At 47.4% G+C, this 17,117-nt stretch overlaps 1 protein-coding gene across 10 annotated transcripts in view; it reads left to right on the top strand.

Annotated features, from left to right (window-relative positions):
- ACSF3 (acyl-CoA synthetase family member 3) overlaps positions 1-17,117 on the top strand; it is a 112,315-nt gene that overhangs the window by 19,618 nt on the left and 75,580 nt on the right. For all 10 annotated transcript variants that reach the window (XM_065567668.1, XM_065567669.1, XM_065567670.1 and 7 more), the window contains 2 exons: positions 4,274-4,428; positions 5,310-5,455. In XM_065567668.1, coding sequence (XP_065423740.1) covers positions 4,274-4,428; positions 5,310-5,455 — 301 coding nt within the window. The remainder of the gene's footprint in view (positions 1-4,273; positions 4,429-5,309; positions 5,456-17,117) is intronic.

Here is a 17,117-nt window from a genome sequence, read left to right on the forward strand (position 1 = left end):
GTTTCTTCCTTCCGATGGCCCCCACCCTGTCACTCCCCTTTCCATCTGTAGCCTGCCAGAAGAAGAAAAATGTACTTTCTTGCCCCCGCTGCCCTTCCCAGCACTGTGGCCATCGCTTCTGGCTCTCAACATTTCCCCAAGGCCCCTCTTCCACGGCTCATTGCTTGAGCTGGGCTTGCACACTCGCCAGTGCAACACCCTGGGCTGGGCACATCTGGAGAGCTTGGTAGTTTTCTCTCCTTCCCAAAGGCATGGGGCGGCTGCAGAGGAGCCTTTACCCAAGACTCAGTAGTGACGGAGTGGAACATTTCCCCACACGGGGTGTGAATCACTCCCTCTGCTCCATGGATTTGGTTTCCTCCCACTCCGCTTTCCCCTGATGCTTTTCAGGTGCTATTGCCCCGACTCCTGTAACTACAGAAAGAAGGAGGTCCCTTTAGATTAGGTTCCACTGTATCTGGTGGATTTCTAACCTGTGCATTTCTAACTCATCCTGCCAAGCGCTCTCTGGCACGGGAAGACGCTCCCTTTAGTTCAGTGGGGCTGAGTCCTTTGTTAAACGTGTCCTGTTATATTAACAATGTATTTTTGTGCAGACCAGATTGTTCTGAGGCAGCGAAGTGAGAGATGGGGGGGTTAGGGGCGGAGGGGGTTCGTGAAGTAGAAAGTAATGAAATTGAGCCAGAGAGCAGGACTGAGGGGAAAGCAGCCGAGCAGCACTGGCATCCAGGGTCACAGCATAAAGGAGAATCACTTGTTCCCCTTCAATCAATTCACGCTTTTGTTCCCCACCGCACGCCCCTCTGTGCGGCTGAGCATGCCAAGGGAGGGAGGGGAGAGGAGGCATGCGTTGTCAGGAGCTGTTAAGAAATACATTTATCAACAACAGGGCAAAATCCAGAAAGGAGGGAAGGAGCCTGCTGTCCCCAAAGCCGAGCTGGCAACAACCTTTTATTTATTGATGGCTTTGTTCCGCTCCCATGTTGGGGATTGCTCAGCAAGGGGGACGAGTAGCAATGTGGCGGGAAAGTTAGCCAAATTTAAGTATTTAGGCCTCTCCACCACCACTTCTAAACGGTCCCAGGTGGAGATGTTCGGCCAGGCCTAGAGCCCTTTGAGTCATTCACACATTGCCATAGCCAGCTCCTTGAATTTGCCCCAGTTTGTAGTTTCCAAATATTAGGAGGACAGGTAATCAAAGACTTTTTGTCCTTTTTTTTGAGTGTTTCTTTAGGAGGGATGCGGTTAATGAAAGGTTCCTCTGCTGGCTCCCAAATTGAGCCATCCATCCAGTTAGACTGTGGCTGCATCTTAGTAGAAGTCTTTGATGGAATATTTTTCAAACCAATGGAATGTCAGGATATACAGGAAGACCATGTTCCTGTGATGTCGTCAGAGGTTAATTTCCAGTCACGTCTTATTTAAAATTGAAAAGGGCCCATTTCACAAAGCTGAAAACAATTGAGCCAAGTCAGTTGAGACAGAGAATTGAAACAGAAAAATTTGAATGATAATTTGGAATTGTTTAAGAACACTTTATTAGGTAATCAAAAAGCCACACTCCCACAGCTGAGAAAGAAGGCCACAGTGGTTAAAAATCAACCTGGCTTAGTAGAGAAGTGAAAGTAGCTATAAAAATAATTATATATAAAAACAAATAGAAGAAAGGGGATGTTGAGAGTAATTAATTAAATCAGAAGCTAGGAATTGTAGAAAATGGATAAAGGAAGCAAAAGGACAAGAAAAAAATCTATGGACCACAGAGTTAAGGATGTAAGAAATTTTTAAAGTATATGTGGAAATGGTAGAATTGTCATTAATAATGCAGAAAAAGCAGAACAGGTCAATAAATATTTCTATGCTGTATTTGGAAAAAAGCTGGATGAAGAAGTCATATAATACGATGGAATACTTTACATTCCAACAGTAACACAGGAGAATGCTAAAGAGCAGCTTCTAAAGCTAGACACTTTTAAATTAGCAGATCTGAATAACTTGCATCCAAGAGTTTTAAAAGAGCTGATCAAGGAGCCCTCTGAATAGTTAATGTTGATTTTTCAATAAGTCTTGGAACTCTGGGGAAGTTCAAGAAGACTGGAGAAAGGTAATGTGCCTATATTTTAAAAGGGTAAAGCAGACGACCCAGGAAATCATAGGCCTGTCAATCTGACATCAATCCCGGGCAAAATAATGTAATGGCTGATAAGGAGCTTGATTAACAAAGAATTAAAAGAGGGTGCTATGTCAATCAAGATAGATTTATGGAAAACAGATCCTGTCAAATTAACTTGATATCTTTTATGATGAGATTACAAGTTTGGTTGATAAAGGTAATGTGACATAATATATTTAGACTTCTGTAAGGCATTTGAGTTGGAATTGCATGATACTTTGATTCAGAAACTAGAATGATACAAAAACAACATGGTACACAGTAAATGTATTAAAAACTGGCTAACTGATAGGTCTCAAAATGTAATTGTAAATGGAAAAATCCTAATTGAGCAGCTGTGTTCCTAGTGGTGTCTGCTGGGATCGGTTCTTGTCCCTATGCTATTTAATATTTGTTATCAATGACCGGGAAGAAAATACAGTTTGAGAACCACTGCACTATGCTAAACGTAAGGTCATACATCTAGGAACAAAGAGTGTAGGTCATACTTGCAGGATGGGGAAGCAGTGACTCTGAACAGGACTTGGAAGTCATGGTGGATAATCAGCTGAACATGAGACAGTACAACACTGTGGCCAAAAGGACTAACGTGATCCTTGGATGCATAAACGGGGGAATCTTGACTAGGGTTAGGGAGGTTGTATTATCTCTGTCTTTGGCACTGGTGCAGCCACTAATGGACTCCTGTCTTGAGTTCTGGTGTCCACAATTCAAGAAGGAGTTGATAAGTTGGAGAGGGCTCAGAGAAGAGCAGTGAGAATGGTTAAAGGATTGGAAAACCTGCCTTCGAGTGATAGACTCAAGGAGCTCAATCTATTTAGCTTTAGCGACGGTGAAGGGGTGACTTCACAGTCTATAAATACCTATGTGGAAAACAAACTTGGTAATAAAGGGCTCTTCAGTCTAGCAAACAAAGATATAACCCAACGATTCTCAAACTTTTGTACTTGTGACCCCTCTCACACAGCAAGCCTCTGAGTGCAACCGCCCCGTATCAATTAAAAACACTTTTTTACATATTTAACACCATTATAAATGCTGGAGGCAAAGCGGGGTTTGGGGTGGAGGCTGACAGCTTGTGACCCCCCCCTCACCCACCCACACACAATAGCCTCATGACCCCCTGAGGCGTCCTAACCCCATTTTGAGAACCCCTGATATAATGAGATCCCATGGCCAGAAGGTAAAACTAGACAAATTGAGATTAGAAATAAGGTGCAATTTTTTAACACTGAGGTAATTAATCATTGGAACAACTTACTAAGAGATGAGGTGGATTCTCCATCACTGACCATGTTAAAATCAAGACTGGATTTGGCCTTCTGGCCTTGGAATCTATAAACTTATAAACATTTCAGCAAAGTAGATCTCCTCTCTCCCTCCCCCCACATATACACATTGCAAGAGTTTCTCTCTGTGATTTGAGTACTTTGGCTCAGACCCTTGTGTATTGTAGTGGTCAATATGCTGTTTCTTCCCTTTAAGAAGGAAGAGGATCTCTGAGCTTTGAAAGGCTGGTGACTTCATATAGCATTGTCCAGGGCTGTATTTCCTAAAGGAATGGATGGACTCTGCCATACATGTTTATTTTCATGTGCATGTTAACAGTTCTAAAAGGTGCTGGCTATTGGAAGCTACAGTTTCTACACATCATCCCACATTGGCTGATTGAGAGAGTGAAAGCAGTGGTGTGATTCACTGCCAAGATTCCCCTGGTGCTTCTGAGAATAAGTTGATTGATGGTGTGGGGTCAGAATGGAGGGGGTTTTGGACATCATTGTACAGTAGATTGGGTTCAAGATGGCAGGGATGCAGGGGGTTCATCATTTTCATAAGTATTAGGCAGCAGTATGGGTTAGAGATAAGAAACCACACTTGATAGACTCATTCTGATTGGACAAGTCACTTTCCCTCCCCCTGCCTCAGTTTCCCTTTACATTGTACTAAAGAATGCTCACAGAGCTATTTGAAGGGTTTGTAAAGTACTTGCTTGTGAGCCTTCTCCCATAGGTGGTATGGAAGAGCCAGTGGCGGCAGTGACGTGAAGGCTATTCTCCTCCATAGTTTGTATTTAGGTGTCTTTTCTTCTTTCCTTTCCAGGTTTGGGAGAAGTTCTTAAGCCCCAGAGCTCCACGGATCAGCGTCTTCATGGCGGTCCCCACTATTTACTCCAGGCTGGTGGAGTATTATGACAGGCATTTCTCTCAGCCTCATGTCCAGGATTTTGTACATGCCACGTGCCGGGATAATTTCAGGTAGCTCAAAGATGCCCATCTTCACAGCCTAAGAGGCTTACAGACGAGACCTAGGGAGTACATCCTCTACAATAGATATGCTCATGCTGTCCCAGCCTTCCTGGGCTGGAGAAGGCTCACTAACACTGTGGAAAATGTTATGAGGGGAGGGTGTGAAGAAGGCTGGGCGCGGGTGATGGAGGAATGGAGAAGTTTGAGCTGTGTGCAGAGTGTCTCGAGGGTAGCACCAGCAGTGAGCACAGTGGATTGTATGATGTCATTCCTGTAGTGCTTCCAGGTTCTCTAGGATTCTCTCGAGTTGTGGTACCAGGTTCTGCTTCCGTCCAATGACCAGGCCAATGGCAGGCTGTCTCTTGCTTATTAAAAACCATCCGTCACGTATGGGCTCTCAGTCCTGGCTCCAAAGCACAGACGTGTAGGCAGTTCTATTCAGGCAGAGTGCCTGCTTAAAGCCTGGCCCTGCAGGATTCTTTTCTAAACTTCGCCACTCTGCAAAGCTGAGCAAATCACTTCGCTTCTCTGGGCTTTAATTTCTCACCCTGAAAAGTGGGAACGATGATCCCTTGCAAGAGCGATTCATTCTGATCCTCTAGTCTGACCTCCTGCATAATACAGGCCAGAGAACCTCACCCAGTAATTTCCATATCAACCATATGTTCTCTTTGAGCTAGAGGGTATCTTTTTAGAAACGCATCCAGTCTTGACTTAGACTGCAAGTGATGGAGGATCTGCTGTGTCTGTGTGTGTAACTTTCTGATACTGCTGAATGGTCAGATTCCCCAAGGCACTACAGATGGGCAAAGGCTTCTTGTACTACAGCAGTAATTCTCTAGGTAAAGAATATGCCGGTGATGCTCACCGCGTGACATTTCCTTGCACAGGTTAATGGTTTCAGGATCGGCAGCCCTTCCCGTGCCAGTCCTTGAGAGGTGGAAGAACATCACCGGACACACGCTGCTGGAGAGGTACGGGATGACAGAGATCGGAATGGCACTTTCTAACCCCTTGCACGGAGTTTGTGTCCCAGGTATAAATCGTCTTCTAAAGGTGGAGAGGGTTGAGACACCTTTGTGCCAACCTATCTTTTAGTGTTGTAAATGCGTTTTGTTCTTCTGCTCGGAGAATGTGTGTCCGTACCCAAACGTCTCCCAAGACAGGACTGGGTTAGGCAGGAAGCTGCTGGTCAGGATTGGGGGCATTGGCAAAGCTGTAGGGGAAGGAGGGAGGATGAGGGGGGTGCTGCTGGTCAGGATTCAGGGGCATTCGCAGAGCTGTGGCGACCCATAATTGTTAATAGTGGGGAGGGGGGCCCAATGTAAAGGTTCAGAGGGGCCCATGCATCAACTCTGGGTGCAGGAACCTTCCAGCCCCACCTCCTTGGCCCAGGACAACCAATCCTGCTGGCTCCTGGGCGGCTGGGGCTGCAGGAGTGGGGCACACGTGCCCATGGGCCAGCCCCCGTCCCTGGGCAGGGAACTCACAGCAACAAAGTTTCTCCCTGGAGTTCCCCGGCCCTCTCAGACACTTCAGCAGAGGGAGGGGTGCAGGCAATGCCCCTAACTCAGCACAGGGAACCTGCTGCTGATGTCTTCCCTAGTGGCCCAGTGCCAGGTCCAGGGCTGCTGCGCTCTCCCTGCCCTGGCAGGGTAACCTTCTGCGCGGGCCACTGTTGCCACCCCAGCCGGGCTCTTGCAGGCAGTTGTTGCGCTGCACAGAGGCAGTGACCTGGAGCGGCCACCCTCACCCGGCAGGAGAAGTAGCTCCATCCTACTGCCTCCACTCCCCACTCGGGCCTGGCTACCAGGGAGAGGGGCCACACAAGCTGGAAATGTGCCGGGGGTAGGGTGCAGCATGAGAAGGACAATGCCTTCAACACTCCCGGGGGGCATGTAACCCTCTGTGCCCCCCCATGTCACCGCTGGCTGTGTAGGGACCCAGAGCTAGGATGGGGGATGCTGCCTGTGAGGACTGAGTGCCATGGGCATAGCTGGGGAAGCGGGGTTAGGATGGGGGGTGCTGCCGGTGGTGATTGAGGTGTCTGGGTAGAACCATGGGAGTAGCCACTGTAATATCAGGGAGGATGCACTGGCGGAGCTGTGTGTGGAAAGCTGCAATGTGCATCGTAGCCCCAGTTTGTCATAAAGAAATAAAAATGTCTGCAACTCAGTCCTGACTTTACTCAGCCGTGGCAGAACATTTTTACTGAAGGGTTCCTAGTAACAGGTTTTTACCAGCTGTTTTAGGACTTTCCAGTGATAAAGGTAAATGCACTTGTATGATAAAGAAAGAGGTAAATCTTAGTAAGAGCCTCTCTTTATAGTCCACAAGGGACGTGCTGTAGAGCAGTTGCCTAATGGTGTCTGAGAAAGAGGGGTCAGCCCCTGTCTGTCTGCAGGGATTTTCCAGCTCCTCTTAGAGCTGCTGGAAGCAGCCAAACCAAGTTTCAGCATAGACCCTCCTGCTGGTTGTCTCTGTTCTTCACACGCTCACCTCCACAGAAGTGACACTGCTGGCTAGGTTGAGTCTATATCTGTCTCCTCTGGCACAGCACTTCCTTGTTCCCAAAGGCTTTGTGCTTCCGCACTGCAGCACAGCAAAAGGACAGAGCCCTCTGTGTCTTGCCTTTTGCTTCAGCTCCTGGCTAATAGCTTTCCTGCCTTCCCAAGAGAAGGGCTGGCACTTTGACCTTCTCCATGGAAGGTTAACCTGTAATACATGAGCAAGCAGGAAGCCTAGTGTTCAGTTGAGAATCAGGCCTGCTGGAGAGATCGGTGAGGTGTATGCTTTGCATTCAGTGACGAAGGGCTCTCTGAACCTGCTTTCCTTTTAACTGAAGGGCCTATCCACCCTTCATTCTGAGGGCATCATCTGACCTTCCTCCACCTCTTCTTGATGAGGAGAGAGGCACGCTGCATCAAGGTGGAATTTATTTATTTAGAATGATCTGTTGCAGATTCACTGGTTTTTAACAGAATCGGCTCGCTGCTTTTTGTTTCGATTCAACGAGGAGCAGTCACAGACTGGCTCAGGCTCTTCAGAGCCTCCAGCACAACCTGAAGTCTTTGATGGAAAAGGTGGATTGGTCCAGCGCCCCCACTTCTGCGGCGAGTCCCAGGGAGGGGCCTGTCCCCCAATTGTATCCAGGTCTGGTATCTCAGTTAGATTCTCCCCCAGCTAGCAAAGTGCACAAGGCTGGGTACTTGAGATAGGATGTCTGTTCACTCTTATTTTAGTGCAGGTGTATTGCTCCGTTACAACCTAATACCTCCGGTTCTGTGACTGTACGGAGGTTGGAGGTCAATTTTAGAGGTCACCACATGGGAGGCTGCTGCTGGAAGTAGTTCTGATCTGGCCCTCCAGCATTGTTGGTTAAATGTGTAAGGTTCAGCACAAGCAGCTTCTTGTGGACAAGGGTTGTCTTGCTGCTTTTCTCTCTGAGGCTGTTCTGACCCTACAAGTCAGGTCTCATTGGTCCTGGTTTGAGAATGTGCTGTCACTGCATATTCATCGAGGAAAAAGAACCTCTCTCACCTGTGAGTATGAATTTGAGGAGTAACTACATCACTAAACCAGGTCCGCCCCCTTCTGGGCAGATAAGTGACTGAGTCTTCACAATGTAGCCGAGGGGCTTAGAATGCCATTGCATTCACTCGAAGGACAGTTAGCCCAGCTGATCTCCTGCTGAATGGCCTTGGTGCCTATGGAGGGTTATGAATGTGGCCAGCCCAGACATAGCCAAAATTTGCTTTCTGGTGCATCTTCCTCCCCCTGCCTTTGCTCCACACAGCTTTTGAATCTTTGTGATGTTTCCTCTTTGACTTTCTTGTTACTGTTGTAGTTTTCAGTACCTAAGAGGGAGACTGAGCTAAACTGCCAAATAAATAAAGGTAAAATTCGCTGTCTTCTATTGTTGTATGCAGAGTGGTGGCCATGTCAGACCCAGGTTATTAGAGAGACAAGGGAGGGGAGGACCCAACATCAGTTGGTGAAATAGAGAGAGAAGCTTGGGTCAGAACACAGCCCCCCCTCAGCTGAGCAGCACAGGCCACCAAGAACACATGGCTCCAGCGCTCAGCATGGACTGCCTGTGGAGTACTGTCTCAATTGCAGGCGGTTGTTTTCTATCTTCAAAGTTGTCTATGGCACCCAAGTTACCTGAGGGGACTGAACACCTTGCCAGGCGTTGTCATCACTCCCCACGACAGCTCAATTCCACTGGAGCAAAACTCTCCCCTGGGAGGGAGCCTCGTGCATACAGGAGATGGAGCTTTCTCGGACTCTGGCTGATGAACCTGGAAATCACTCAGGATCAGAACAAAATGCAAATGCACTTCTCCAATCTTGCTGTCCCCCAATAACACACTCAGCGATCATCCCCCTCCTACACCAAATCTCATCCCTGCTGATTAGAAGACAGAGCAAGTATGAGAATTATTTTGTCACAGGCACACTTTGTAATTTTGTGAGGTGCCTGGATACCACAATGATGGGCACAGTATAAACCCTAAGGCTCAGTCTGCACTACAGAGTTTGGTCAATGTAAGGCAGCTTAGGTTGACCTAACTATGTAAGTGTACACATGTAGCGATGCGGGACTCGCCCCTGTGGCGGCCCCTGCTGGTCTCCCAGGGAACTAGTGTTCCAGCCGTTGGAATGCCCTCAGCAGGTCAATTTCCCCTGTTGCTGGCCCCCTATCCCTCCCGGACCCCGGTGCCCCTCTCCCTTGGGTGCTGCCCCCTGGCAGTACCCCCACTCTCTGGGCTCTCCTCCCAAGGGAATTCCCACCTCTGTCCCCACCTTGCCTCAGTGTTCACTGCCAGTCCTCATCTAGCCCCCACACACTGGGGCAGACTGCAGTCCATATCACTCATCATTGGCAAGGGGGGTTTGAACCTGCTGCCTCCACCTACCCCCAGGCTGCACCTCTGCAACCCCAGTACCTTTCAGGCCTTTGGCTAGGCCTGCAGCCTGGGCGTTTTCCAGGTGGGAGCTCCCCAGCTCCCTTGCCCTATTCCCCAGCACTGCTCCACTCCAGTACATTACTCAAGTCCCAGGCAGCCAGGCCCTTCTCTCTCTGCTCCTAGAGAGAGACTGCCTGTGCTCCTGGCCCACAGCCTCCTTATAGGGCCAGCTGCGGCCTGATTGGGGCGTGGCCCAGCTGTGGCTACTTCCCCAATCAGCCCAGGTTTTCCCCTACCACAGCCCTCTCCCAGGGCTGTTTTAAGCCCTTCAGGGCAGGAGCAGGTGGCCACCCCACTACGACACACTACAGCCTTGTTGCTGTCGATGTAAGTGCCCTACCAACATCCTAACTCCACCTCCATGACAGGCGTAGGGCTTATGTCAGTGTAGCTAGGGTGAGGCAGTGTCTACTGGGTTACTTACATCAGCTGTTGGCTCTCATTCTTGTCAATTTTATGGCTCCATGCAGGAGCTGTGAAATTGACAAGAAAGCTGGGCTGTCACCCTGGGGCGGGCGGGGGCTCCACGTAGAGTCTGGCTGCTCCCAGCTCCCAGCCGGCCTGTTGCCCGGGTTCCCCGCTCCCCACCGGGCTGCTCCCCGTCCTCCCCATGGCTGTACCAAGGCTCCCTGCTCCCCGCCAGGAGCCTGGGCAGCAGCAACAAGGCTCCTGACTGCATCCTGGCTCCCGGCTACACGGAGGCTTTCCGGGCTCCCCACTGGGAGTCCAGCAACTGACCAGACCTGGGCAAAGAGCTCCCGGTAAGGAGCTGCGTGCAGAGCTGAGAGCCTCTTGGCCCCTCCCCCCCATCCCTCTTTTCAGTTAGCGAAAGTGCTCCCACCGAGGACGTGCACCACTGAAAGGAGGAGGGTAGTGTGGACATGAACCGCTGCAGCAGTTACTGTGGTGGTTGCAAGTTGACCTAACATAGGTCGACTTAAGTTTATAGTGTAGACATACCTTAAGGTGGGGCAGAGAGAGAGATGATTTCATTGCCTTCGTAGTCAGTAGGAAAAGTGAGAGTAACCACCAGAACGAGAGAGAAGTTTTCCAAGGGATAAAGGTGAAAAAGAAGTGAGAGTGAGTGTGACACCGGAACAGGCGAAAGAGAATAATTAGACCTGGAGACAGGGTCTCCATGACTGGATTGCTGACACTCTAAACTGACCTTATGGGCATAATGAGAGTACCGCCAGCAGAGATAATAGCCAAGGCCTGGAGAAGTCCTAGTAACAGATCACACACGCGTGCACACACACATCTCCATATATAAAGGGATTGCGGTAGAAATAGACAGCTACAGACCTGTCAGTCTAACCTCTGTGTTGGAAAATACTGTAGAGGGAAGAGTAAGGGATGACTTGGACAGGTATGGGTTACTTGGAGATACTTGGTCTGGATTTACAAAAGGGAGATTTTGATAAACAGGTTTGATTTATTTCAGGAAGTGCCAATTGAAAAGCAGGTGGGTGAAGCAGAGAGCTAATTTACTTGGGTTTTGAAAAGGCTTTTGATCCAGTATCCTGTTAGAGGCTAATGTCTACGCGTATCCAGGCACAGTACAATATTGAGGGTGAAATTTTCAACAGGATAAATAGGTTAATGGCTTGGTAACAAAGGAGTGGGGGTTAATTGGGACAGTTCCTATGGCGAAGGGGTATTAAAAGGGGGAGTTCTGCACGGATTAGTGCTGAGTTCACACCTGTTCACGCTCACCATTGACCTCTGGAAGGGGGTGTGCTGCAAGGTGGGCAAAACTTTAGAGAACACGGAGCGGGGAGGGCCAGCCAGTCCTAAAAAGGAGACACTGGATTCAGTGAGACCTAGAAACAATAGAGGCAACAGTGGATTAGGAACGGATGCAGTGTAATATATCCAAGTGCTAGTAAGGTTTGAAAGGAGGAGATCACACTGGTACTGCACAAAAGGCTGCAGAGACCACACGTGGAGGGTCTGACACTGTCAGGGCATCATATTACAGGGAGAAAATTGAAGGACTGGGAAAGGTACAGAGCAGCCAGGAGGATCAAGGGACGCGGGTTATAACAACTATTCCAGAGGATACAAAATTCAGAAAGCACCAGCCATTCAGGGAGTTCAGGGAAACTTCCTTACAGGGAGGGTAATGGATCTGCAGAACAGACTCCCAAAGAAACTGCATCTGTAAACATATTAAAAAAGGGTTTAGATGAGCAAAAGCATGACATGGGACAAAAGCTAGACAGAGGTTGACAGCCCTCAGTGTACTGCTGTCTGGCGCTATTACCGTCTTTATTAAAAAATTAGCAATGGATCACTCTGCTAAATAGGGGAAATCAAGTGGCAAACACTTCTGAAAATTGAAAAGATTCCAGAACAGCAGCCTTTGAAGCCTTGCCTTCTCTCCCCTGACATTTCTCTCTGTCGCAACCACCAGGGCCGTCCCGCCGATGGCAGTGAGGGTGGCAGAGCCGGCATAAGCAAAGAATTGGCAGCTCCCTAGCATTTTGGCCACCATGTCCATGGGCTCTCTGGCCATATTGAGAGCCGAAGTCACCCCTCAACACAGCAAATATGAGGGCAGTGGGGAAGTGTTAAAAAGCCACAACCCGAGATGTTTTGACTCTGTGAATGGCAGATCTGTGCTCCTCTGAAAAGCCCACATTCTATTTGACATACTGAGGTATCTGTGTTAAAAGTAACCCTTCCCCCTGCCACACACACACACACACACACACACCCACCCCCCTAATCCCCCTTAGATTTAGAGCAGGAGCAGTAGCAAGAGCAAAATGCTTCATTATTTGCAGATTCCATAAGCTCTTGCCTCAGCGGTGACTTGGCCCCCAGCCTCCCTTCTTGATATAGCTGGTTTCTGAGGGGTCGAGAGCTCTAAAAGCCACTCTCTTGGGAACTCTGTCATGCCACCTGGAACATCCCTGACAGCCTGGCCTCAAGGGAGGGTTTGCTTGCCAGCCGAAGCATAGCTCTGAAGGTGCAGGGGAGAGAGGGGAGAGCCTGTATTTTCAAAAGGAGAAAAGATGAAAGATTCGAAAGATAAATGTTTGCTTGTATATGGTTAAAACCCTGTTTAAAATGCCTCTGTTTTCACCAGCTCTCATTCTAATCCCCCTGGTGCTGTTACTGTGAAGGGAAATGAATAATTCATGGACAGAGAATGCCTCACTGGGCCTAATCACCACTTTAATTGGAGGTTTAGATCAGAGGCGGCTAATAGCTCCTACAGCGGGGACTCCATGTATTGTTGACAGTGAGATCGCTGAGTGCCTTATCGTTGGCCTGTTTCAATTCTCCCAGGACGCCACCACACATACCAGCAGCAAGGTCCCCAGATACCGAAGGACGTAGACCACAAGGCCAATTAAATTTATCTGGGAAGAGCTGACAACTTTTTTAAACAGAGGAGAACTGGTGAAAGAATAATAGGGTCACTCTCCTTTCTGACTGCAGCCTGTCTGATGCGGACTGAGCTGACACTGTGTGGGCACGTTGCCAGCATTTCTTAACATGCATGAGCGGATGAATTGGGAGGTGTTGAGGGGGAAGGTGCAGTGGTTTCTCCCCAGTTCTAGTCCTGAATTCTGACCAGTACTAAAAGGAAACCAATGCTGGTTTTTACTCACCATCTTCTTGTAATCTAATTCTGGTCTCCACTGACTCAAATGGAGTTACTCCTGATTTACACGGCAGTGAGCTCCGAATCCGTCTGGTCTTTATTTTAAAATACCACATGGGCCTGAGAAGCTCAAGTCATTGTCTTTGCATGAAGACTTTAATTATAATGTTGTGTTCATGTAGCTGCTATTCACATTGTCAGCATTTTCCAGCATTTATGGACCATTTTCAAAGGTTTATCATTTTTGTTTAACACCAAAAAGACACTTTATGGATGGAGTGTGATAAACCAGCTTCCAAGCAACCGGGGGCTTGTTTTACATATTAGTTTTATTTTAGCTGTATAGGAAATAAATTGATGGAGCTATTTATTAGTGTAATGTGAGCAGAAACCTCCTTCTCCCCCAATATGAAATCACTGCTGTGCTCAAGGAAGACCCCATAAGAACAGCCAGACTGGGTCAGACCAGAGGTCCATCTAGCCCAGTATCCTGACATCTGACAGTGGACAGTGCCAGATGCCCCAGAGGAAATGAACAGAACAGGGAATCATCAAGTGATCCATCCTGTTGCCCATTCCCCACTTTTGGCAATAAAAGGCTAGGGATACCATCCCTGCCCATCCTGGCTAATAGCCATTGATGGACCTATCCTCCATGAACTTATCTAGTTCTTTTTGAATCCTGTTATAGTCTTGGCCTTCACAGCATCCTCTGGCAAAGAGTTCCACAGGTTGACTGTGCGTTGTGTGAAGAAATACTTCCTTTTGTTTGTTTTAAACCTGCTGCCTGTTAATTTCATTTGGTGACCCCTAGTTTGCGTGTTATGAGAAGGAGTAAATAATACTTCCTTATTTACTTTCTCCACACCAGCCATGATTTTATAGACCTCTATCATATCCCCCCTTAGTCGTCTGTTTTCCAAGCTGAAAAGTCCCAGTTTTATTAATCTCTCCTCATACGGAAGCCGTTCCATATCCCTAATCATTTTTGTTGCCCTTTTCCAAACGTTTTCCAATTCCAGTATACCTTTTTTGAGATGGGGCGACCACATCTGCACGCAGTATTCAAGGTGTGGGTGTACCATGGATTTATATAGAGGCAAAATGATATTTTCTATCTTATTATCTATCCCTTTCTTGATGATTCCCAACATTTGGTTTGATTTTTTGACTGCCGCTGCACATTGAGTGGATGTTTTCAGAGAACTAGCCACAACCACCCAAATGAAAACAAGGCTGGGAGCACATGCCGTGATTGTGAATCGTACACAGCCTTGTATGGGAAGAACAGCAATCCTTTGTTCCTTTTTTTAATTAGAGTTGGAAAAATCAATATTAAAATCACAGTGGGACTAGCTGCCTCTTGGAATTGATTGTAGGAGCCTTTCACCACTAGGGTCACCAGTTCAAATCCAGAGCAATAATGGCAAAAAGTCATTCCCGTCTGATGGCTGTGTGCTGGCCTGTGTAGAATGAGTTGCATCTCAGACCAGTTCCTCATGGGCAAGTGTGCACAACGCAAACCCCACCATCATCACAGTTGATGATGTAAGGAACAGGGGGAGAAGGATAGTAGCTAAGGGTATAATTTTCAAAAGTGTCTCAGGGACTTTAGCATCAAAGTTCCATTTTCAGAAAAAGCCAATGAGACTTTCCCTAAGTACTCAAAATTCGTAGATGCATAGAGAGTAAAGCAAGAAGAGATCATTTGCTCATCAAGTCTGACCTGTATATCACAAACCATTAAATTTCACCCAGTTACACCTGTATCGAGGCCAATAACTTGTTTGGCTAAAGTATATCTTCTGGAAAGCCATCCAATCTTGATTTGAAGACCTTAAGAGATGGAGAATCCATCACTTTCCTTGTTAGTTTGTGCCAATGATTTATCACTCTCACCATTAAAAGTTTCTAATGATAATTTATGTGACTTTAGCTTCCAACTATTGGTTCTTGTTCTGCCTTTCTCTGCTCGGTTAAAGAGCCCTTTAGTATCTCATATTTTCTCCCCAAAAAGGGGAGGAGGAAAAAGGAAGTGGGACATAGGCTCCTATGTCATGTAAGTGTTTTTGAAAATGTTGTCCCAAGTAATCAGGGTGTACCCCAACATGCTACAATGTGTCCGGCTTTTCAGGTATTTGCCATATTTTTGGTAACTTATGACATGACCTTGAGTGCTCCCAAAATTCACTAGGAGAAGTCTATCTGTTCAAAATATATTAGTACCAGTAGGCAGCACCATCTCCAATGGAATGGGATAAGTGCTTAGGTCAGTCAATCTCTTTTTGTATTCTGGTGTAATCCATGCTGACCAGATAAGATGGAATACGTTTCCTCAGCCTGGCAGGCCTTTTGGGGCTGTTATGAAAACAGTTCAAACCGAACATAAGAACAGCTATACTGGGTCAGACCAAAGGTTCATCAAGCCCAGTATCCTGTCCTCTGACAGTGGCCAATGGCAGGTGCCCCCCAAAGGGAATGAACAGACAGATTATCATCAAGTGATCCATGCCCTGTCACCCACTCCCAGCTTCTGGCAAACAGAGGCTAGGGACATCATTCCTGCCCATCCTGGCTAATAGCCATTGATGGACCTATCTTCCATGAATCTATCTAGCTCCCTTTTGAACCCCGTTATAGTATTGGCCTTCACAACACCCTCTGGCAAGGAGTTCCAGAGGTTGACAGTGAATTGCGTGAAAAAATACTTTCTTGTGTTTGTTTTAAACCTGCTACTTATTAATTTCATTTGGTGGCCCCTTGTTCTTGTATTATGAGAAGGAGTAAATAACACTGTCTCTATACCACTCATGATTTTATAGACCTCTATCATATCCACCCTTAGTCGCCTCTTTTCCAAGCTGAAAAGTCCAAGTGTTATTAATCTCTCCTCATATGGCAGCTCTTCCATACCTCTAATCATTTTTGTTGCCCTTTTCTGATCCTTTTCCAATTCCAATACATCTTTTTTGAGATGGGGCGACCACATCTGCACGCAGTATTCAAGGTATGAGCGTGCCATGGATTTATATAGAGGCAATATGATATTTTGTGTCTTATTATCTATCCCCTTCTTGATGATTCCCAACATTCTGTTCGCTTTTTTGACTGCCGCTGCACATTGAGTGGATGATTTCAGAAAACTATCCACAGTGACTCCAAGATCTCTTTCTTGAGTGGTAACAGCTAATTTAGACCCCATCATTTTATATGTATAGTTAGGATTATGTTTTCCAATGTGCATTACTTTGCATTTAGAAACATTACGTTTCATCTGCCATTTTGTTGCCCAATCACCCAGTTTTGTGAGATCCTTTTGTAGCTCTTCACAGTCTGCCTGGGACTTAACTATCTTGAGTAGTTTTATATCATCTGCAAATTTTGCCACCTCACTGTTTACTCCTTTTTCCAGATCATTTATAAATATGTTAAATAGGACTGGGCCCAGAACAGATCCCTGCGGGACACCACTATTTACCTCTCTCCATTCTGAATACTGACCATTTATTCCAGGGTTTCTCAAACAGGAGTCGCCGCTTGTGTAGGGAAAGCCCCTGGCGGGCCGGTGTGAGCCCCGTCCGCAGGTCCGGCCGATCGCGGCTCCCACTGGCTGCGGATCACTGCTCCGGGCCAATGGGAGCTGCTGGAAGCGGCAGCCAGTAAGTCCTTCAGCCCACGATGCTTCCGGCAGCTCCCATTGGCCTGGAGCAGCGATCCGCGGCCAGTGGGAGCCGCGCTCGGCCGGACCTGCGCACGGGGCTCACACTGGCCCGCCTGGGGCTTTCCCTACACAAGCGGCGACCCCTGTTTGAGAAACCCTGATTTATTCCTACCCTTTGTTTCCTATCTTTTAACCAGTTATCAATCCATGAGAGAACCTTCCCTCTTATCCCATGACTGCTTATTTTGCTTAAGAGCCTTTGGTGAGGGACCTTGGCAAAGGCTTTCTGAAAATCTAAATACACTATATCCACTGGATCTCCTTTGTCCACATGCTTGTTGACCCCCTCAAAGAATTCTAGTAGATTGGTGAGGCATGATTTCCCTTTACAAAACCCATGTTGACTATTTCCCAACAAATTATGTTCATCTCTGTGTCTAACAATTTTGTT

Source organism: Chrysemys picta, chromosome 14, assembly GCF_011386835.1.
Source record: "Chrysemys picta bellii isolate R12L10 chromosome 14, ASM1138683v2, whole genome shotgun sequence".
Lineage (NCBI taxonomy): Eukaryota > Metazoa > Chordata > Testudines > Emydidae > Chrysemys > Chrysemys picta.